This window comes from Manis pentadactyla, chromosome 1 (genome assembly GCF_030020395.1).
Source record: "Manis pentadactyla isolate mManPen7 chromosome 1, mManPen7.hap1, whole genome shotgun sequence".
NCBI classification, from domain to species: domain Eukaryota; kingdom Metazoa; phylum Chordata; class Mammalia; order Pholidota; family Manidae; genus Manis; species Manis pentadactyla.
This window is the reverse complement of record NC_080019.1, coordinates 197,121,118-197,144,699: the sequence shown is the minus strand read 5'-3', so window position 1 is coordinate 197,144,699 and position 23,582 is coordinate 197,121,118. Positions and strand designations below refer to the sequence as shown.

Here is a 23,582-nt window from a genome sequence, read left to right as displayed (position 1 = left end):
CAGCCCTGGGCCCTGACGCAGCCCTGATTCCCCGGTTTGTGGGGACTTCTACTTGCTTATGCCTAAGTAGAAAATGAGCCACGTCTCAGATGTCTGAAAAGGAGTGTCCGACACGAACTTCCTTGAACCACTTTTGGTTGTTTCTCATCCAGATGTTCCCGGGAACTGACCGGCTGTGTCCACCCAGCTCCATGCTAACTGCTTTCTACAGAGGGCATCCCTGTTGGTTTAAATGTCACAAATCCATCGCTTTGTCAGATTTCTGAGCTGTTTTTCATGGAAGTGTTTTTTCTCAGCTTAATCAAATACATATTTGGTAAAGAAATTTTCATTTTCCTCCAGGAAATCAAAGCCAGCAACTACATGCGCATTTCCAGAGCACCTCTCATTCTGCTTCTCTGTTTTTCATCCAGATTGTGCCGTGGGCATTTCTCTGCTTTGGGGTTTGGTGTGGTGGCACCCAGCTTGTGAACTTCCCGCTCAACCATGGCAGATGCCAATCTACACACAGGCTGGCACTGCTCACTGGGCCTGAGTCTGAGCTGTTTTACGTGCAAACGGTGGCTCTGATGTTCTTGCAGGTTTTGGAGGAGAAATAGGTACATGCATGTGTGCCTGAGGAACACAACGACCCATGCGGTGGAGGGCAGCTGGGCGGCGTGGCTTCCTGGCACCCGGGACCCTGAGAGAGCAGGGGCCTGCCATGCTGGGCAGCACAGCTGGGGAGCCCTTTGTTACACAGCAGGCTGTACTGAGCACATTGCCTGTGAACTGGGAGGAAACGTAGGCTGTGCTGTCGCTGTCACACGTGGCCTGGTGGCCTGGTCCCCTCCCGGGCCCTCCCTGCAGAGGTCCTTGTTAGGTGTCTGTTTGCAGAGCACCTGCAGCTTTGCATCAGTGTGTCTGATGGGTGTGACCGCTCAGCAGTGTGGATGAGGGTGTACGGGGCGCACGGCAGTAACACCTTCCAGCCGGCAGCCCCTGCCCTCCAGCACAGCCGGAGCTTCTGCGAGGCAGGACTGGGGCCGTCTGAGTGCAAAGAGGAGAAGGCCCGAGCTCAGAGTGCACAGGGGCCGTCCTCCTCGGAGGAGCTCAGCAGAGATCCTGCGACCGTTTTTACTTTTCCTCTTCCAAAAAAGTGACATGCTGGTCACGGGAAGATCACACATAGAAATCACCTTGTTTACATACGTAGGGTCGCCTGCAAGATATCTGTTTATACACTTTGTCTATGGTCTTTATGATTATGAAGTGATGCCTATGTAGTAGAGAAAGTATGAAAAACACAGAAAACATGAACAAGGGAAACCGTCCGCCCCCCCCCCCCACTTTGCTGTTGCTGTTGCGCAGTTGAGGTGAGGCTGTCCTTGGCTCCTCGCTGCAGACCCAGCCCTCTCAGGGGCACTGCAGGGACCCCCTGGGCGCGGCAGTGTCCCCGCAGAGTCCACCCCCCACCCCCCAGGCGAGGCCAGTCGGTGCCCATGCAGAAAACCCAACCCAGCCCGCTGCCGGGAGCCAGGCCTGAGCCTCATGAGTGAGCAGCTGCTCTCAGCGTCGCCTGCCAGAGAATTCGGTGGTTTGCTTGCAGAGAAGGAGAAAGGGCAGAGAGGAGTGGCTTTCCCAGGCTCCCGCCACTGCACGAGGGGTGTGGCATTTGGGCCCAGCAGGCCCCTCGTCTGCGGCTGCAGAACCAGCCCTTAGGGGGGCAGGTCTTGGCTGGGGCTGCCCACCAGCCACAGCCCTGTGGGGGCCCGCGTGGGGAGGGGTCTGCAGTTGAGCCGCCCAGACCCGTGACGGGGGCCCAGTGGGTCTCAAAGGACCTGGAGCAGCTGTCAGGTGACACAGGCAGGGCCCGGCTGCCGAGGCACCCAGAAAAGTGAGCACAGGACTCTGGCGAAGGCCTGAAGCCCAAGGAGCAGGCAGGCCCCAAGGAGAGAGGAAGCTCCGTAGACGGCACCAGGTGGACCCCCACCCCGCGCACACACCCTGCTTGCCTCAGGCCTCGGCGCCCTGCTCCGCACTGGGCCTCGGGGCAGCAGCTGTGGCTCCGGATGGCTGTGTGGACCACTGCCTGCCCACTGGCCCAGCACGGCCGGGACGTGTCTGCCCCTGCACCCCCTCAGCCAGGGGGCTCTGCCAGGGCACCATCAGCTATGCCTATGCCCAGGCTCAGGGTCCCACAGACAAGATGTGTTCCAGCAAGGACAGAGGACATGCCTGAGGGGCCTGTTGGGGGAGCGGTGGGGCTCGCAGAGCCCCCGGGGGTGGGGACTGGGCACAGCGGAGGGGCTCCAACTGCACCCACACCCCAGCAGAGCCAGTGTCCCTGGCACTGATGCGCTGTCGGCCCAGACACAGCCTGGGGTGGGGGAGCAGCCTGCGGGCCCCTGAGGGGTGGCCCAGAGACACGGTGGGTCTGAGGAGGCTGCTCTCCCCATCACAGAAGGGGTGCTTTCAGAGCACCCTGCCTCTCCCAGGGGCTTTGGGGTCAGACAGCCGCCTTCATGAAACCCAAGGCCCCGAATCTCAGCATCCGTTGAACAAAGACCTACTTGGTTTCTTTTTAATGCCTCAACTATAGAGAATTTTCCTCCTAACTTGGAACATGATTCATCAAGGAAATAGTGTTTCCATGGATTACACATGTGGGCGCAGGCGCGGGTACCAGCCAGCACACCCCTCACCAGGGCTCTGGGCCTCCGTGTGCACGGGCTGCTTCTCCCCGACCTCGTCACTGGGGCAGCCCCTCTGCTGGTGGCGCGGCCGCAAGGGTCCCGCGGTCTGGGCCCTGGGCATCGGGGGCAGGGCGGCCGTCTTCCAGCTTCTGTTTGCCCTCTGGTCGGCTCATTCCCCTCATTCCCACCACGGAAGCCAGCGGTCAGATTGCAGCTGGGGTGGGCGGGGCTGGCTGCCGGGGCAGGACTGCCTTCCCAAGGGGCTTTGCAGACCAGCCGGGGGTCTGGGGTGGGGGCGTCGGTCACAGCCAGGCTGGTCACCCAGGAGGACAGTGCTGGGCATGCAGGCACGTGGCGGGTGGCTTTATGAGGCCCACCAGAATCACGCTGCCCTGCAGGCAGGGCCCCTCAGGCGATGACTCGGGGCCTCACTGGCAAGGAGCTTACACCAGTTGGCACCAAGGGGGGTGCCATGGCTCACCTCTGGAGGAAGGAAAACCCAGGCTGTAGTCCTTGACAGGACACCACGCAGAGCTGGCCTCCGGCACCTGTTGCTGGAAGGCAGGGTGTCCATCCGTCCACTGCACGTCCAAGTGCATCCTGCAGACCTATTAGCAAAAATTACACCAAAATGCATAGCTCTTTGACTGCGCAATGTGGTGACACCCTAAACTCAACAACAGGGTTTGTTCAGCAAATTACGGGGCTATGCAACAGTCCTGTGGCCCACAGGGAAAAGGAGCAGGACATGCACCGGTGCAGGCCTGGTAAGGTGAGGGGAGGAGGGAGGTCAGGAAGCCCAGGGGTGCAGAGCCGCAGGGCCCCCCGTTTGTTCTGGGGGAGCCTCGGGATGCCCAGGCTCTGGTCACTGTGGGAGGGTGAGAGGACAGGAGGCGACTGATCATGTCCGAGGTGTTTCCCATTAGTTATTGCTGTTCCTGGGCATTACCTCAGCGCAAAACCCAAAATGCACCCGAGCCATCCAGCAGCCTCCCCGTCCATCCCCCAGGCGTGCTGGGGGCTGTCCAGCTGGGCACCAGTCGCCAGTGAGTCCCTCTCTGTGCTGTGGCCTGCCTTACTCCTTACTCTCCTTTATTGCCTAAGAACTGAGAATTTTATTTTCTGCTCAGAGTCAGACACAGGGGCTTGGGTTGTGGGTCCCATCATTTGAAAGAAATAATAAAATATAAAGAAGGGGAGGAGGGAGGGGCTGTCTAGACAGTCCATCTGTGATAAACCCCACAGGTCACTGGCCTACTGGCCCGGGTGGTGGGATGGTGGCCACTGACTGTCCAGTTACAGGTGGGAAACCTGAGGCCTGAGGTCTCTGTGCCCAGCCCCGGTCACGCAGGACTCGGCAACCGGAGGGGGGCACGAGCCGGGCGGGAGGGGGCAGACCAGGGTGGCTCTCGGAGGCGGAGTCACATGCAAGCAGTCTCCCTTCCTCTGGGCGGCCCAGAGCAGAAGGCCTAAATTCAGGGGGACCCACCGCTACCATGGGCGAGGGGTGGGCTTGCTGCCAAGGTGGAGCAGCCCAGGGGGTGTGGGGCCAGGTGTGGGGCCACAGTTCACTCCAGAATTCCCACAAAGCTGGCGATGTCCTTGGCACCACCGGGCCTTGTAGGGAGGGTGCCCACCACCCAGATGTGTAAGGACAGGTATTGCTTTGTCTGAGTGGCAGGGGGAGGGGTGGGTGTGAGGACCCTGGGTGGGCACAGACCGAGGGTGGCATTACTGAGCCTGGAACCTGATGTGGAGGAGCAAGGGACCTTCCAGGGAAGCAGACAGGTAGATGCCAGGTGCCCCTGGCCATGTGCAGGGGGCGCGGGCTGTGTGGGCCATCCCACGGACTCTGTGGCCCAAGGCCCAGGTCCAAGCAGGGCACCCCTCAATGGCACGGGCGGTCTCATGGGGCCTCGGGCAGGGGACCTGCCCTGCAAGCCCTGGACATGGGGCCCCTGCTGGCTGTGGGTCTGGAAGGGTTAATCGTTCTCCGGTTACCTCATGCTGGCCTCTGGCTCTCTGGAAAAAGTGGAGCATCTGGCGGCGATTTCCAAGGGGCGGGCGGGAGGGCAGGAGGCGTCTGAGCCTGTGGGGGAGGCCTGGCTGCTTTTCTCTGAGCAGATTTAGATGGGACTGGGGGGCCCGCGGGGCCCTGGGGGAAGGGGCTTCCTGGGCAGACGGCCCTGGGCTCCCAGAGCCCTCCCGGTGGGCCCCCTCAGCCAGTGGGGGCCGCCAGGGATCCTTGTGAACAGTAGTCATTTCCAGGCTGCGGACCCTTGGTGTGGGCGTGTGGGGGTGTGGGGGTGGGTCCTGAGGCCCCAAGACTGCAGGGGGAGCTGGCTGCCCTGGGCGGGGTTAAGATCATGTTCTCTGGGCCTGGGGGCCTCCTCGCCTCCACAGCTCCCTGCACCCCCTCCTGGCTGCCCACAGCCCGGAGAGCCCTCAGGGCGGGCAGTACTGCAGGGGCAGGGGCACATCTGGCTGGCCTGCCTCCCCCGGTGGGGGAAGGTCTGAGGGTCCCCTCCCTTCCCCTCCCCACCCAGCTTCCCCGTGGGTGGGGACTGGACAGGATATTAGCGCTGGCGCCGAGGGCCTGGGGCCTGGCCCCGGCTCATCTGTGTGAACCCCGCACTGGCCCCCTGCGGGGCGCACGACACGGGGGTGGGCCTCGGGGGGTGGGGTGGGCCTCAGGGCCGCCTTGGCCACGGTCCACAGCCTGTCCGCACTGGGTCACACGGCAGTTCTGAGGGGTCCCAGCTGGCAGGGAAGAGAGAAAGGGTGGCCAGGGGCCCCTCATAGACCGGCAGCCCCCGCCGCGCTCCCAGACAGCTCCTCCAGTCACCCCCACAGGACCCGGGAGGAAAGGCGGAGCCCCTCCCCACCTCCCGGGCCTCCAGCCCATCCTAGTGAGCCCTTCCCCTGCGTCCTTCCCTGACACTCCCCAGGAGTGGGTAGGGTCACTCAGACCCTCTGGCCCTCAGTGGCTCAGGGAGCCCCAGTCATTCTGCACAGTGCACCCCAGGGCGGACATCCCAGGAAAGCAGGGGTCGGACGGGGTGAGGTCCCACGTGGGCCGCGCGAACTCCCGGGGTTTCCAGGAACAGCAGGAGCTCCTCCGCCCACGCAGGGAGCGCGGCCCCACCCCGGGGGCCTGTTATTACCCCACCTTCTTACTCCGCAGAAGCAGTGTTGGGGGGGGCTCTTTCCCGGACGCTCCAGGCCCGGCGGGGGCGGGAGAGAGGGGACGGCCGGGCCGCAGGGTCTGACGGCTGTGGTGGGGGGCTGTGGACCGCCAGGCTTTGGGACCCCAGCCCAGCGGAACCAGCCCTTCCACCGCGGGGGCGCCCTCCTGTGCCCCAGCAAACCCGCCCTGCTCCCCGCGATGGCCCGCATTTCCGGCTTTCTGGGCGCCAGCGTGGACCTGGGGCGCCCTCTGCTGCCCTCCCGGCCTGGGCGGGGGCCGGCGGGTGGGGCGGCGCGGCTTCCCTGCCGGGGACCCGCAGGTCCCGTGTCCCGGGACAGGTTGGTTTTGGGGGGCGACGGTTCCCTCCCGGCCCTCCGCTTTCCCACTGCTGTAAAAGCGGCTCGTGACCACCTTTGCACACAAACACTTGAACCCACGCGTCTGTCCGCGTGCGAGCGGCCGCCGCCCACACCCCTCGCGCCCACGGCGGCGGCGCCGCTCAGCCCTGGACCCCGGGAGGCGGGGAGCGCCGTCGGGTTTGAGGGGCGTCCCGGGCCCGAGACAGACCGCACGGCCCGGACCACAGACGTGCAGCTCCGCTTCGCTCCTCGTTCCTGCGCGAGGCGGCGGCAGTTTCTGACGTCTCCGGAAGGACCCGGGGATCCGGCTGCGGGAACTGCCTGCCCGCCCGGATCTGGGGGCGCCTGCTCGCGACCGAAGGGGTGTGGGTGCCGGGGGCGCCCCGGGCCTTTGCCTTCAGATCCTCTGCCGCACTCCGACTCTGTCTGTCGGGTGTATCGTGCGCTGGGGTCGCTGTGAGGAGTTACTCGGCCTGGGGGGCTTAAAACAACCGAAACTTATTTTCTCACCGTCTGGAGACCTGAAGTCCGCGATCGAGGCTTGGCAGGGCCGCGCCCCCCGGGACCTCCAGCCTCGTGGACTGTGGCCACGTCGCCCCAGCCCCCTCCTCCCGCAAGACCTCCGGCCTATGGATCAGCAGCCGCTCGCCCCGGAGACGCATCTTCACCGCATCTTGCTTCGGATCAGGTCCCGCGCAGAGCTTCAGTCCGTGACCACTTGGGTCTTTCTCTCCATTTACTCTTTCCTGGGCTGCATCATTCTCTTTTTTATAGGCCACTTGGAAGCAGCATGTAGCTGGAATGTGACTATTTATCCAGTATGAGAGTTTGTTTCTTCAAGAATTCGTGAATACATTTCATAAATGTAATGAATTAACAACTTAATGAGTTTAACCTGCTTTATTTACATGTGAGTGATCACTGGTACATTCAGTTTTTCTTTTTCTTCCATCTTATCAGGTGATTTGAAATCCCCACTTTTCCTCTCCCTTCCCACCTGTCAGATTGGCCAGATTCACCTTCTTCCCTTCTTTCCTTCAACCAGTCCAGAATTTATACACTCCATTGCTTTCTTCTAGTATTTACTCTTAAAATGTTTAACATGAATACTTCACATTTCCTAAGATTATGAACTCACCTGGCACAGCTCTGCTTCTTGGCAACAGAGGGAGCCTCAGGCATGTCTCACACTTTAGAGACCTGTCCACGAATCCCTACTGTTTGTGTCAAGAGGTTCGGTGCCTGTGGAATTTAAGAAGTATTTTTTATCATTTACAAAGGAACATGCTCTTGTTATTAGTTTTGCTTCTATTCATAGCCATTTCTTCCTCTTCCTCCTGCATTTGTTTCATGATGCTCTATTTGTTTTGTGGATTTTATTTTTCCCTATCTTTGTGAGGATTTAAGTATTTATTTTGTAGCCATTTCTCTTTACGGTTGGGAGTCATTCCTGTCTGCTGGGTGTTGAGGGTGGCAGGACATGCCATCCCAAACATGCCACTTTGCATAACATTATTTTGAGCAAAAGGTACTTGAAGAATAGCAGGAGTGAGATTCAGGGCAGTCCTGACCAAAATCCTGTCGTGATTCTTAGGTGCTCTGGCCTCCTGGCTACTTGACAATCAGGATCAATCTGTGGTTATTGATACATCTGGCACAGACACAGCGACGGGCACGCAAGGAGCCCAGAGCCAGGTGCGTGTGTGCGTGTGAGGGCCAGGGTGTGTCCTGGAGGAGGTCCCACCCCACGCCACGCCCAAGGCCAATTCCCGATGGGACAAGTACTCGCATGTCGGAGCCCAGATGGAAACCTGGGGAGAAAATACCACAAGATATAGATGTGGCCTCTGGCTAAGAAAGGAATTTCTCAAATGAGACTCAAAACGTCCCCAGCCAAAAAGATGATTGATAAATGTGACTCACTGACGAAGCCGTCAAAGGACACCGGGGGTCTCCCAGGCTGGCCGCACATGCAGCCGACGAAGGGTCAGCATCCGGGACCCTCACGGAGGACAGTGGCGGAGCCACGAGCACATTTCCCTGCAGGAAACAAGGCCACCGCTCCGACACGGGGAAGAGACACCCCGTGTGTCGGGGCGGGGGATGCTCGGTAAAGCCGCAGAAGGTCAGTCATGGCCACCAGAGAAGGATCCATGAAAAGCCTCCTGAGCCCGAGAAGGCCTGACCCCTTCCACTGGGGTGGGGCTTGGGGGGGCCACTTCGGAAGCGCCCTGGCAGTTCCAGGCAAAGCCCCCCACCCCCAGGTGGCACCAGCCCTCCAGAGCAGCCCCACGGGCCACGGTGGCCCAGCCCAGGGCCTGTTGCCTCTGGCCTCCAGCACCTGTGGTCCCTGTGCGTGGGGACAGTCCCAACAGGGACCTTTTCTATGCAATGCAAACTGTGGCTGGGTTCCAGGAGCCCCCAGCAGAATGTTTACATCAACCTTCATAACAGCCAAAAACAAACAGATGCCAGGCCCCAGGATGCTGCTTGGCCATCAACACGTGTGGCTGCAGAGTCAGGCCCCGCACACCTTGTTGTGGAAAGTGCTGGTCATGGGAAGCGCACCAGTAGGGTCCACGTATCAACACTGAAGACGTGCAAGTCATGACATGTAGGGTGCATACACGTGAGGCGAAATGCAGAGGTCACACGATGATGGGAGGGGCCCAAAGCGCAGGGGGCCCTCCCTGGGGGCTGAGGGCAGGCAGACGGCACCCGCGGGGCTGCACAGGCCAGCGTGAGCCCTCACACTCTGGGCGCGGCTGGTCCTTCCACCCTGTGCAGCACGCACACAGATGGGCTTTCCTAGAGTGCATGAGACCGTGTCTATGTTTTTTTCTGCATTTTAACAGCTTTATTAAGATACAGTTTACATATCATGAAAGCCACCCAGTAAAATGTACAACTCAGTTTTTTTTAGTGTATTTGCAGAGCTATGCAACTACATGATTTCAGACTATTTCATCATCCCCCAAAGAAACCTTTTACTCATTGACCGTAATCTCCTGTCGCCTCCCTTCGCCTCTAAGGTCTGTCTGTCCCAGACATTCCACACACCCAGACGCGCCCCGGGTGCGGCCGTCTGTGCCCAGCTCCTGTTACTTGTCTCCGAGGCTCGCCTGCGTGGCTGCGCCCCCTCCTCCTCATCGCCAAGTGCGTCCCACCGTGGGACATGGCGCCTTGCTCGTGCTGCTGGCTGGTGGGCATGTGGTTGCTCTGCTCACTGGCCATCCTGGTGCTGCTGCCGCACATGTGTGTGCACATGCTTTCACTTTCCTTGGATAGACTTGGAGTGAAATGGGTCCTTTGAAAATCTTTTTAATCTTTTGAGGAGCTGGAAAACTTTTTCCCTGTGGCTGTAAACATTTTACATTCCCATCCATGCAATGAGAATCCAGCTTCCACTCACCCTTGCCAACACTTACCATCTTGATCGCACCCACCCTGGTGGTGGGGGATGGCAGCTCACTGGGGTCCTGATCTGCGTTTCCCTGACCCTGATGATGGGGACTGTGCTTCCTGTGCTTGCTGGTCATTTATTTATCTTCTTTGGAGAAATGTGCATTCAAATCCTTGCCCATTTTTAATTTGGGTTATCTATCTTCTTATTACTGAGTTGCAAGAGTTCTGTACATATTTGATTCTGGATACAAATCCCTGATCATAGATGTGATTTGCACATCTACGGGTAGTCTTTATACTTTCTCAATGGTGTTCTTTGAAGCACAAAGGTTTCCAATTTTGTTGAAATCCAAGTTATTGATTTTTTTCTTTAATATTGTGATTTTTGTGTCTTACCTAAGAAATCATTGCTTAATCCACGGTCACACAAATTTGCTCCTGTATTTTCTGCTAAGGGTTTTATATTCTGAGCTCTCACATTCAGGCACTCTCCGTTTTGAGTTAACTTTTCTGTTTGGCCTGAGGCAGGGACATGAATTCTTTGCCTGGGAGTACCCAGCCGACTGGCACCAGTGGTGGGAAAGGAGGTCCTTCTGCCCACTTAACTGTCCTGGTAGCTTTATTGAAGATCAAGGTCAATTGGCTGTAGCTGTAGAGGATTATTCCTGGACTCTCAAGAGTGTATTGCACTAATCTGTATGTGCCACACACAGTACTGATTACTGTAGTTTTGTGGTAAGTTTTGAAATCAGAAAGTGTGTTCTTTTGGTTCTGGAATTATATTTGGCAATGAAAGGAATAAAGTGGTCATACACACATACATACAATATGGATGAACCTCAAAAACAAGCTAAGTGAAGGAAGCTGGGCACAAAAGGACACACATGTGTGGAAGGTTGTTTTCCATATGAATTTTAGGGTCTATTTGTCAATTTTTCTAAGGAAGCCAAGTGGGATGTTGACAGGTGTGGAGCTGGATCTGTGGGTCAGTTTGGGGAGTATTGCTGTCTTAACAGAAGTCTTCTCATCCATAATCCTGGGTGCCTCTTCACCTATTTAGGTCTTTGACTTCTTTCAGCGTTTTGTAGTTTTCAGTGATCACACTGTTAAGTAGATAGTGCACAAGCGAAGTTCAGCCTGAGTATTTCGCTCTTTCTGACGCTCTTGTAAATGGGATTGTTTTTCCTTTTTTGGATTGTTCATTAAGAGCGTATAGATCACAACTGGTTCATGTGTATTGATCTCGTATTCTGCCACCTGGCTGAACTTCTTATTCGTTTTTGGAAGGTTTTCAGTGGAATCCTTAGAATTTTCTATATAGAACACCATGTCATCTGTGAACATAGTTCAGCTCCTTCTGTCAAATCTAGATGCCCTTCATCCCCTCTCCTCACCCAGATGCTCTGAGAGAACCTCCAGCTGTGCTGGACACAAGGGGTGAGTGGGGACACACTTGTCACCCTCACGGTCTCAGCGGTGAGCAGCCAGTCCTCCACCATTAAGTACGGCTTCAGCGGTGGGTTTTTACAGATGCCCTTTATCAGTGTATAAATTTGCCTGGGCCACCATAACAAAATACTAGAGGTGGTGTAGCCCCAGTAAATGGAAATGTATTTTCTTCTGGCTGGAAGTCCAGGATCAAGGTGCTGCATGTTGTTTCGTGGGCAGCTTCTCTCCCTGGCTTGCAGATGCCAACTCCCCACCGTCTCCTCACGTGACTGTCCCTTGTGCTCACACTTGTCTGGGATCCATCCCTGTGTGTCCTGATCTTCTCTGCTTATAAGGACACCAGCCAGATTGGGTTAGGGCCTACCATAAAGGTCTCATTTTTACTTAATCACCCCTTTAAAGACTTATTCCCAAATATGGTTACCTTCTGAGGCACTGGTGTTAGAACTTCAATACATGTATTTTCTAGGAGACAATTCAGCCTACATTCCCGCCATGGTCTTGGGAGGGTGCTGCATTTTGCCAGATGCTTCCTCTGCATCTGTTGAGGCAGCCATGGCTTTTTGGCTTTCTTTCTAGGAATATGGTATAGCACATGATTCTCAAATGTTAAACTAAATTTGCACTCCTGGAATGGATCACACATGATCATGATGTAAGGTACTTTTTATATGTTGCTGAATTTTCCCAGTATTTTGTTGACGATTTTTGCATTTACATTCCCAAGGGATATTAGTCTGTAGTTTTATTGTGATGTACTGTCTAGTTTGGGTATGACGTAGTACAGCCTCCTGGAAAGAACTGGGAGGTGCTCCCTCTTCTCTCTTTTGAAAGAGTTTGTGAGGGGTTGACCTTAATTCTTTAAATGTTTGGTAGCACTCAACAGTTAAGGGACCTGGATATGGGATTTTCTCTGTGGACTGTTTTTTATATTCCTAATTTAATTTCTTTGTTATAGGTATATTCATATTTTCTAATTCTTCTTGAATCAGTCTTGGAAATTTATGGTGACCACCCACCTCACCTAAACTGCTGAACTCACTGGCACACGGCTGCTCAGAGCGCCCCCTTCCAGGGCTTGTCACTTCTGTTTGGTCAGTAGTGATGCCTCCTTCCCCTTTCATTCCTGATTTCAGTGATTTGAGTCTTCTCTTGTTTCTGGGTCAGTCTAACTAAAGGCTTGTCAAAGGTTTCATCTTTTCAAATAACCAACCTTTGGTTTTGTTTATTTTCTCTATTGCTTTTCTATTCTTTATTTTACTTTTTTCCTGCTCCAGATTTTATGGTACAGAAAATATCCATTTAATACAAAAGAAAGCAGTAAGCAGGAATAAAGGAATAAAAAATCATGAGACATATAGAAACAAAAAACAAAATAGCAACTATACATCTAACCATAATAACACTAAGTGTGAATATATTAAATAATCCAATCAAAGGTAGAGAGATTGCCAGAATAGATTAAAAAAAACCACAAAGAACAGAAAGAACCACAAGATCCAACCGCTTCTTCTGCTTGCCCTTAGTTTGCTCTTTTTTTTTTCTAAATTATTAGAATGGGATATTAGGTAACCAATTTGACACCTTTTTAAAAAAATATATGGGTATCACTTTGTTTCTAAGTACTGCTTTTTTGGAATAGGATGTTTTCATTTTTTATTCATCTCAATGTATTTCCTAATTTCTCTTGTGATTTATTGTTTGATATGTTGATTATTTAGGAGTGTGTTGCTTAGTTTCTACATATTTGTGAATTTGCCAATTTTTTTTTCTGTTGCTGGTTTCTAATTTAATTCCAATGTGGTCAGTGTACCTGCTTTATATGATTTTTTTTAAATTTATTGAGGCTGGTTTTGTGGCCTCAGATGTAATCTATCCTAGAGAATGTTCCATGCACACCTGAGAAGGTGGGTTCACTCTGCTGTTGTCGGGAGAGTGTCTATGATGCCTGTTAGAGTTGGTTTATAGTACTGTTCCAGTTTTTCTTTTTATCTTTGTTGATTTCCTACTTACCTTTTATTGAAAATGGGATATTGAAGTCTCTAATTATTACTGTTCTTAATTGTTTCAGTTTATGCTGCATGCATTTTGGGGATGTTACTTGTTGTTTATAATTGTTTTATCTTCCTGATAGAGATTGGCCTTTTTATCAACAAAAAAGTCCCTCTTTATCTGTAATAACTTTAAAAAAAAGTCTATGTTGTCTTATATTAGCATAGCCACTCCAGATCACTTATAATTATGGTTTGCATGGTATAAATTTTTCTATGCTTTTAAATTTCAACTTTTTTGTACCTTTGGATCTAATGTGTATCTCCTGTAGATAGTATGTATTTGGATCTGTGATTCATCCAGTCTGACAATCTCTGTCTTTCTGACAATCTCTTTAATGTTATTATTGATATTATTGGATTTATATGTGTCATTTTGCTTTATGTTATGTCTCATGAGGTTTTTTTAGTTCTCTATTCCTAATTATTGTTTTGTTTTTATTAAGTAGGTATCTTCCCAGTGTACTGCTTACATTTATTTAATGATTTTTTAACTATATATTTGTTAATTTTTCAGTGTTTGCTCTAGGGCTTACAATATACATTTTAAGTTGTCACAACCTATTTCAGATTTATACTAACTTCATTTTAGTAAGATATAGAAACTTTATTTCTGTATAACTTCATTTCTTCTTTTAGTTTTTACACTGATCATAACTACCTATGTTAAAAAGCAACAATACATTGCAGTACATAACATGTCTTTTAGGGAAACAACAAGAAAGCAAATACATGTTCATTGATTTTTTTATATTAATGCAATTTATTAGTTTCCATTCTCTTTATTTCTTCCTATGGATTTGAGATATCACCTGGTGTCATTTTCTGTCCCAGTAGAGCTTCATTTCCAGTCTCTTCCTTTGTGCTCTGTCAAATATCATATGTTTATATATGTTATAGGCCCAACAATACAATTTTATGCAATTGCTTTTTTAAGTCAGTTAGAAGAAGAAGATATATGCAATCATATTGTCTTTGCAATTATGTAAATAATCACTTTTACTGGTGCACTGTGTGTTTGTGTGTGTGTGTGTGTGTGTGTGTGAATTTGAATTAGTGCTTGGGGTCACGTGCTTTCAGCTCAAAGAAATTCCTTTAGTGTTTCTTGTACAGCAGGCTTACTAGCAACAAACTTTTCTCAGTTTTTGTTTGCCTGAAAATAATTTTATTTCATCTTTATTTCTGAGTGATAGTCTTGCTGGATAGAAGATTCTTGGTTGAGTTTTTTTCTTTCAGTACTTTGAATATGTCATCTGCCTGCCTTCTGCTTGCCATTCTTTCTGAGGAGAATTCTGCTTTTAATCTTACTGGGGTTCCCTTGTATGTAACAAGTCATTATTCTCTTCTTTCCAGATTTTCTTGTTATCTTTGAACTTCGATATTTTGGCTATAATGTGTTTGGATGCAGCTCTCTTTGTATTTGTCCTATTAGGGAATTTGTTGAGCCTCTTGAATGTGTAGATGATCATTTTTCATCAGACTTGGGACATTTTCAGTCCTTACGTATTTGGATATTTTTCCCGCCTTTTCTCCCCTTGGCACTCCTGTCATGTGCACATCGGCGCCCTTGGTGGCGCTGTCCCCAGGCTCCATCCGCTCTTCTCCACTTTGTTTCAGTTCTTCAGTCACATCATCTCTATTGGTCTATTTTCAGGTTTGCTGATGTTTTCCTTCTGCCAACTCAAATTTACTGCTGAGTTCCTCTGGGGAATTTTTCATTTCAGTTATACTTTCCATTTCTAGAATTTTCACTTGGCTTTTTTTGATTATTTAATTTCCTTATTTATATTCACTACTTGATGGGTCAATATCATCATATCTTCCTTTGCTTCTTTAAACACAGGCTCCTTTAGTTCTCTGAACATATTTATAATAGCTGCTTCTAAGCAGCTAAGTTCAGCACCTGGCACTCTCAGACAGTTTCTGTAGCCTGTTTTTCCATGTGTAAGTCAAATTTTTCTACTTTGGTGCATGGCTCATAATTTTTTGTTGAATTTTGGACATTTTAGTCAATATATTGCAAAAACCCTGAATACAGATCCCCCGGCCCCACTCGTTTGTTTGGTGATGTGGTGACTATGCCCCACAGCATTCTGCCTTAGGTCCACACTCATAACTCCCCCTGTTGGAGGCCTGGTCTCCAGGAGTTACCCGTGGTTCGGCATAGCTTCACCATCAGCCGGGATTCCTTGGAGGTTGTGGTCAAGCCCCTGAGCCAGCTAGGTCTCACCCTCTCTTGTTGGGTCTGTGTTGCTTTGGAGCTCACTTTCACAGTGACTTCATGAGTTTGTCCCATGTTCAGCCAGCGACCAACAGCTCAGAAGTCCCTCTTAGAAGTGCCCAGCCTTGAGCACTGCACAGTCCTATGGGCCTCCGGGACCCCCTCACTGTGTCACAGTCTTATGGGCCTCCGGGATCCCCTCACTGTGTCTTCCCTTGGCCTCCCGGTGAAGTTGCAGCCAGCCTCTCTTGGTGTCATGCCTGGCTGCTGTCCTCCATTGATCGCTGCCATTGTTCTACAGTTTTTGGAAATGCCCCAGGACATAAACTCCTTCCCAGTCTGACCAGACAGGGCCAGGGTGTTCCCAGGCTTGTGGCTTGCCCTGACCCCCTCCCCACCCTAGGATCCTGCCTATGGAGTGGGAGCTGGGGGTGGGGTAGACGAGCTGCCCACCCAGCTGCTATGCACTATTGTTCCCACAGCACACAGTGGGGAAACAGGCTCTGCCCACATTCACTGCTGCCACGCTGGCTCTTCCCAGGACCTTGGGAGACGGACGCTGTTGCCACTTACCTGCTGAGCCCACCAGAATGGCTCCTCCATGACCCAGAGCTGGGTGCTTGGGTCCCGACCCAGATGCCATGGCCCCCACTGTCCTTACTCTGTTCCCATAGGTTTTGTGGAATAAATGCTTCTAAATTTGTTGCTTGAGCCCTTTGGGTAATCTTCAAAGCTCCACATCCCGGGTGTTTCTTGGGGGAGAGTTGTGTTGAGCCCCTCCCACTGCCACTCCAGGAGCCCCCTCCCCCAGGCATGCATTTTTAAAAGGAAAAAGCAAAGAATGGTTATCTCTGGGGGTCACATAATGTTCAGCTTGGTTGTCCTCCTTTTTGCTTATATCTGTTTTCTGATTTCAAAATGAACAACACTGCTTAGGCAACAGAAAAGAGACAGGAAAACAGGAAGCTCCCTCACAAGTCAGGAACAGGTGGTGCCGAAGCAGCCTCCCCATCTGCCCCCCACGCATGGCTGGGGGGGCTGGTCCCCACACCTGACTCCCCCCACCCCACCCTACCCCACTTTTTCTGCAACTGGAGATGTTTCCTCAGTCTCTGTCCTCCCGCGTCCTGTGCTTCCTTGGGGTCTGTGTGTCTGCCGGACATCATCCCTGTCCCCGGGGGACCTGAGTTCAGGTTGATGCGTCTCTACAGCCCAAGGGGTGGGGTGCAGGCGTGTTATCAGCTGTGGCATTGGCGCTGGGCTCTAAGGCCCTGTGTGAGGCTCCCCCACCAGCCTTGACGCACCCTCCTCCTCCCCCTCGGGAGGGCTGGGCCCCAAGCAGGGAGGTCTGTTCCTCTGGGCGCTGCAGGCCTGATGGTGGCCAGATGTTCTTGATCTCTCCCTCCTGGACAAATCGGCCTCAGCAGAGTCTGCCTGGCCTCCAGCTGCCTAGAAATGGGAATCAGCCCATCCGGAGGAAGGCGCTGGGGGAGGGCTGTGCTCTGAGAGAGGCTGGCTCTGCCAACCTGGAGCCCCGTCCAGCAGCTTGGGCCCCGCCCGAGGCCCTGGCCAAGCTGCCCCTTGGGGCTGGTCCGGCACCCACCCGCCAACCCACTCTGATGTGTCAGTTCACCCTTTCTTGGGTCATCCACATCCAGGCGCTTCAGACCCTGCTTACTTGAAGATCCCAGACCATGGGTGCCAGGCTTCAGGGGCCTCCCTTCGGTGTCGGCCCACAAACTGCAAGCAGGTGGCTGGGTGTCCACCAACTTTTCAAAGTCAGAATGAAAGTCAGGCACTGGCTGCATCACACTTTGAATGGGGGACGTCAATAGAAACAAATGGAGCCAGGGAACACCTGTAAGGAACCTGAGTTTAAAGCCCTTGAACAGCTCTTTGCGAACTCCAGAACTGACCAGAAACACGCCGACAGGATTTCTGTAAAAGCCACGAGGCCTTTACAACCAGGCCCTCAGGAGGAGCTGGACAACAAAGCGGGCCACACCGTCTCTGTGCTGCTCTGCACCCCACCGCACCCCCACCCCTGGCTGGGGGACTTCCTGGCTGGAGGGATCTGCCCTGGGCTGGACCCTGGAGCAGAGAGCATTTCCTCCTGTCTGCTGGTACCCCTACCCCTCAGGGACAGAGGGATCCACCCACTGACCGGCTTCCCTCCCACACGGGGGCTCCCACCCTCCTCCTGGCCTTCCCAGGCGGCTCCTGCCTCTGCTGCTGGGCACACGTCTGGGGGAGTCTGGCCATTTCCCAGGATCCTGATACTTTGGGTGGCCCTGTGGGGCTGTTGTCCACACTCACCTGTGTCCAGTGCCCAACCAGGACCCCCGTCTGTCCCTGTGCAGCCACTGTAGGACTCGAGGTGGGATGGCAGTCCCTGGGGTGCTTGTCCTGGAGGGCTCAGAGCTCGGTCTGCTTCCTGGAAGCCAGTCCTCCACCCACCTGGGCACCCGCCCTCCCCACTGGCTCGTTGTCCTCAGATGTGATGGACATGTGTGGCTAGAGGCTGGGCAGTATGGCTCAGCGGCTGTGGGGGCCAGCTCTGCGCTCCTGAGGCAGCCCCTGAGAGGGCCTCCGTGACTGGAGCAGATCCCTGCCCGCCGTGCCGCTGTGGCGCCTTCCCAGTGTGGACATGGTACGGAGCTCCCGGCCGCAGGGTCAGGAAATCTGCATCTTTAAAAGCAAACACAAACCTTGGCTCGTAACTATGACCAGGCCAAGAGCGCCAGCAGTGCCTCTGGCCTCCCGGAGCATCTGTCCCAATGAGTCCCGGCGGCGCCCCGTGGCTGGCTGCGTACAGTTTCTGCTGAAGACACTTGCGGGGTGAACAGAACGGCTCAGGGAGCACACAGTGCTGGTAGGGAAGGGGCCGGCCGACGGTAACCCTGCCTGCTTTTCTCACTGAATGAAGCATTTCCAAAAGGGGAGCCCCCAGCAGACTTGCCCTCGCAGCCGGTCCCCCTGGGGCAGGACTGTGGCTCTCTGCCCTGCCCCTCCCAGCCGCTGCCCCCATCCTTGCAGGCCCTTTGGGAAATGGGGAGCTGCTCAGCAAGAGCATGGCAAGCCCTTGCTGTTACCCCATGCCTCGGACCCCGGAGGGCAGGAAGGGGGACAGCAGGGGGGTGACGGGGGGGGGGCGGGGATGGGAGGGAGCGGGCCCTTCCACCCCTGCCTCTGGGTCAGAGGACAGCCCAAGGAGGAGAGTGGAGGGCGTGGGGGTGACTGGACTGCAGGCAGCCAGGGGTTCTTCCTGTGCTTGGGGGTCACACGACCGAGGCCCTCTCAGCCCCCAGTTTATTCAGTGGCTCTCTGTATTACGGGGACTGCACGCTGCCCTGTGTTGGGGCCCCCAGCCAGGCCTGAGGACGGAGGAGGGGAAAGGATGTGGCGCCAGAGCCCGGGATCCTCCATCTGGCCGTCTAGGGGAGAGCGCGGCCGCGCATCTCCTGCTGCCGGCTGCAGGGGGCAGGCCAGGTGGCGAGGGCACCGCGGTGGGGGCTACAGCACCAGCACAATGGAGCAGCAGGTCCTGGCCCAGGGCTCGAGGGCGGAGGCTGCAGACAGAGGGGAGGGCACACAAAGTGGCCGAAGACTGCGGGCCCCTACCCGGCCACAGCGGCCCTGGCCCAGCTCCCGGGTCTCTCCAGCTGGCCCCATCAGTGCCTTTGGGCACCAGTGCCACAGGTCCATTAGAACATGAAACCATCTCATCTGAGGACTCATCACCCCTAGAAAAAGGGTGCGTGTTTCTCATCAAGTGTTTAAGGAGACAGAAGGCCTCAGCACATTCAGAGCCGCCTTCTATAGTTGAAGAGCAAAAATTTAAAAAAACCACTAAGAATGAAAATAGGAAGAAAAACAGAAAAAAGCCCAAAACTGTCCAATTATCATGATACTAAAAAGAAATAAAGCCCCCAAAGATAGGCTACTTAGAAAACGATGTATGTAAATACTTAAGAACACGGCACACAGAATCTATGAGATATGGTTAAAATACCAGAAAAAAAATGCATATCCTAAAATATCTACATTACCAAATGTGAAAACAAATGGACATAAATAAACTCGTCTTTAATGTGATAAGCAACAAATTTAGAAACGTAAGAAAATCAGAAGAAAAGAGTAAAGGTAAATGTTGATTAATTGAAATAGAAAAACAATAGAACTAGTGAATAAATCTACAAGAGGGTCTTTGGAAAAGAAAATAATAAAATAATAGATGAAAACACTAGAAGCTCCATCACACACACACAAAAAAAAACAGAAAGAAAAAGCAAACAGAGAAGTTTCAAAAGAGAAAAGGAAACGGGCTTGTTACAGAAAACTGGAAAATCTGGACTGGATCGCCGACAGAGGAACCGAGCGGCCCTCGGAGGTCTCGGAGGGCGGAGGTTATTTCACGCCGGCGGGCTCGGAGGGGAGTGAGCTCCCGAGGTCCGAGCCCCCAGTACAGCAGGGCCACGCCTCTTATACATTTACTACAAAGTTAAGGGGGGAGTCAGCACCCAGGAACCATTGCAGTGGGAGCTATTAGGTAAGGATGCTAGTTATATTTTAACCCATTTCTGTAAAGGTTACCCGGCCATCATATTATAAACTAATGGGCTTCCGTGACTATGATTAGCTGTTCCATATCACTGAGTCCCGGTGGGGTCAGGGGTGGGGTGGGGAGGGATGCACTGTTACATTGTTTAAATCCCAAGCACCCAGGCACCTGTGATTCCTCTACATTCCTGAAGCCTTAACAGAAACCCTGTTTCCTTGGCTTTGGCTTCCCACCACACCTGCCAAGAGGGGGAGGCATTTGAGAGCTTTCTGAGTATTTCCTCATCAGGCTTGGAAATAGTGGGAGCGGAAGGATTAGGTCCACTACAGTCTAATGGAGGAGGAGGTGGGAAATCTAGGAAGATGGGAAGATGCAGGGCTGGCCCACAGGACACAGGATTGGCACACTGGTTCCACAGAGAAGCTCCTGGACCCGCTCACCCACCCTCCCCACACCCAGTGGACAGCACACCCCGTCCAAACTGCCACTATCCGCAATTCTGCTTTCCCGTCACGGAGGTAGGCCCCTCCTGGCAGACCTGGCAGGGAAGCACAGAGGTCACAGCCCCTCTTCAGGGGTGTGGGCAGGTGCACCTGTGTCCCTTTGTCTTCCGAGGTGCCTGCTGCTGAGGTCAGGAAGTCCGGGCAGAGGGAAGACTTGCTTGTCATTATATGTCCTGTGCATTCAGAATTTAAAAACTCTATGTACATGTGTAACTTTCTCAAGAAAAATTAGTATAATGAGCTGACAGGTGTCTAGGGGCAGATAAAGGATAAACAGGTTTCGTCCACACAGGCGGCACTGTTCAGCTTTCAGAAGGCCTGAGATCCCGACACCTGCATGGACGCACGAACCTGAGGACATGCGGACATGCTGCTCAGGGACATAAGCCAGGCACGGGGTGGGCAATGCTGCACGAGTCCACTTCCTGAGGCCCCTGGAGCTGTCAGGTGCAGAGACGCAAAGTAGGTGGAGAGGCTGGGGCTGGGGACCAGGAGTTAGGGCTTCATGCGCTTAATGCCCCTGAGCTGTGCAGTTAGAAATGGTTAGAATGGTGCATTTTATGTTATATACATTTTACCATAAAAGTCACTTTCAAATATTCTTAAATTAAAACTGAACTGAGTCCTAGTGTGGCCTGGACAGTGGCTCCCCCAGGAGCAGGGCATGTCCTCTCAGTGGCCATGGCACCGTGGCCTCCAGGACACTCTCCTGGTGGGGACCCCACTGCAAGTCAGAAGGTTATGCGTTGTGTGGTCCAATTTGTGGGATGTCCTGGCCAAGGCAGAGCACAGGTTGGGGAGGAGCTCGGGGGCTGCCGGGGAAGGGCTGCCCCATGCTGAGCTGGGGCACGTGTGTCAAGGCTCACGACCTGACACTGCAAGGGCGGCCTCAGCACAGACAAGGGAAGAATAGACATTTAAGTCGGTGTCCTGGGAGGAAAGGCTGAGAGAAACCAAAAAGACAAAAAATAATGCCATCTGTGAACGTAGATGGATCCCGTTTGAGAGGAGAGAGTCCCACAGACTCATTGGGGGCAGCCTCAAGGGGGCTGCAGATTCCTTCCGCGGGGGTGGGGGCTTCAGACGCAGAGCCAGAGCAAACCCCGTGTGGGTGACATACGGTTTTTCATTGTCTGATTTTTCAAATCTTCTGTATGTTTTAAAATTTATAATAGACAAAAGATGTATTTTAAATGCCATGGGGACAAAAACTCCAGACGTGTTGTAACATCTGGGACTGAAATTAAATCTGAAATCCCTAAGTCAGCATAAGCAGGGGCATTTTCCGATTGTTCCCTCCAAGTTGGACGGCTGTGCTGCTTGTTAATGGACTCGGCACCTGCTTTTGGAAAGTTCTAGAAACCAAACCAAGAATGTATTTTGCCCGGCCTGGCTTCTGTCCTTTGTAGGAGGTGCTTCGGAGCAGGAAGCATTGCCTGGTCCTCAGACTCCTGGGGAGAAGTGGGCAGGCCGTCTCCTCGCAGCGGGTGGGCAGGCCAGGCGAGAGCTCCGTTCTGACCACCAGCTGACCAATCTCCCTCATCTTTAGTTGGCTTCTACAAATGTAGAATTATTTTCTTTCTGGACTTTAAACGCCATGGAAAGACCAATGGCTTTGCTGCTTTATTTAAACTTACCAGGGAGTCTAAGATCATTCATGTATAAACTTGTCATCTCCAGCGTGCAGTTGGAAAGATTTCTTCTTCTTGCAAATCTCAATTATCTATAGGCAAACACGCTGACTTTTCTTTCCACGACCTTTAAATTCTGTGCACATGTGCATGCGAACATGAGTTTGGGGGCGTATTCATTAATAAATGGCCACCATCTCTTGATTATGGTCTAGAAAGTAGAAGCCAGAAAAGTGGGTCTTTCCCACTAAATGGTCACAGAGACTCATGACTGTAAGTAGGGCTGCCCGGGGCCCAGGCCAGGAGCCCAGCACCGGCTTGGTCTTTCCTGGGGAGGGACACAGGGACGGCGCTAACCAGCGCAGCCCCGGCCTACTTGGTTTATCTCGGGAGTTTCCAGGGGCCTAGGGGTCTGCGGAGTCCGTGCGGCGTGGGGTGCCAAAGGCAGGCCACAACCCCTTTCCCCGGTGCCCTGACCCCGCTGCAACCCGTCCCTGTGCCCCCTCTACTGGGCGCCCCCGCAGCTCTTGGGAGCCCCCCGCAGCCCGCCCTGCAGGGTGTTGGAAGGTGGGGCCCAAAGAGGGAGCCCCGAAGCCAGGGAAGCACCCGCCGCTGCCTCACCCGGGGACCCGGAACAGCAAGGTGCCACCCAGGCAGGTCAGGCCGCGCGTCCATGTGGGATCCGGGGTCCGGCAGACGAGCCCCAGCGGCTGCCGCTCCCCGGAAGGACCCCAGGTGCGCGCCCAGCTTCTTGAGGGTGCACCAGGCGGAGGCCTCCACGCGCATCAGCGCCCAGGGCCGGCGGCGGTCCTGTCCGGCCAGGTGCAAGGTCGTTAAGAAGATACTGTTTAAATCACGGGCGTTCCGGCCGTTGCTCCTCTTGTCTGCTGTCTGACCTGCTTGTTAACCTGCCAGGTTATCAGCTGTCTCCTCCAGCTGCTTCTGAATTTTTTTTTTTTTTTTTTTTATAATAATTATTTTTTATTGAAGGGTAGTTGACACACAGTATTACATTACATGAGTTTCAAGTGTACAACACAGTGGTAGAACATTTATATACATAATTCTAGGTTCCAGCTATCACCCTACCAGGCTGTTACAATATCTTGAATTTTTTTTTTTAAGTAAAAACAAACTATACAGAGTTCAAGTCTTCAGTGAAATGGATAATTTCCTAGGGAAAGATAATTTACCAAAACACACACAGGAGACATTAAAAAAAATCTAAACAAACAAATTTCCATAAAATAAAGAGAAAGGTGTTTATACCCCATCTCCTCCCCAAAAGCACCAGGCCCAAGGGACTTCACAGGAAGATTATTTTTTCTTCATAGCACTTTTATTTCTAATTTTAAAATATCATATTGTGACTTTTATCATTAGTGATTAGTTTTGCCTCACCAGGAAATTGTGCTAAAACTTCCAAGAGCTAGTGCTGCTGCCATCGTGTTCTCCCAGGCCTAGAAGCAAGAGGAAAGCTTCCAAATTCTTTCTAAGAAATGAAGTAACATTGATTCCCAAACCTGACAAAGACTAAATA

The 23,582-nt window shown here is 52.8% G+C and overlaps 1 protein-coding gene across 1 annotated transcript; it reads right to left on the bottom strand.

Annotated features, from left to right (window-relative positions):
- Positions 1–41: 41 nt before the first annotated feature.
- LOC130679575 (collagen alpha-2(I) chain-like) lies at positions 42–22,828 on the bottom strand. The gene is made up of 7 exons (XM_057488752.1): positions 22,664–22,828; positions 8,145–8,261; positions 7,966–8,032; positions 5,845–6,718; positions 4,677–4,764; positions 3,157–3,283; positions 42–1,258 (listed from the first exon to the last, which is right to left on the bottom strand). Exons 1-7 carry the CDS (start codon positions 22,826–22,828, stop codon positions 1,245–1,247), a joined length of 1,452 nt encoding a protein of 483 aa, XP_057344735.1. The 3' UTR covers positions 42–1,244.
- Positions 22,829–23,582: the final 754 nt, after the last annotated feature.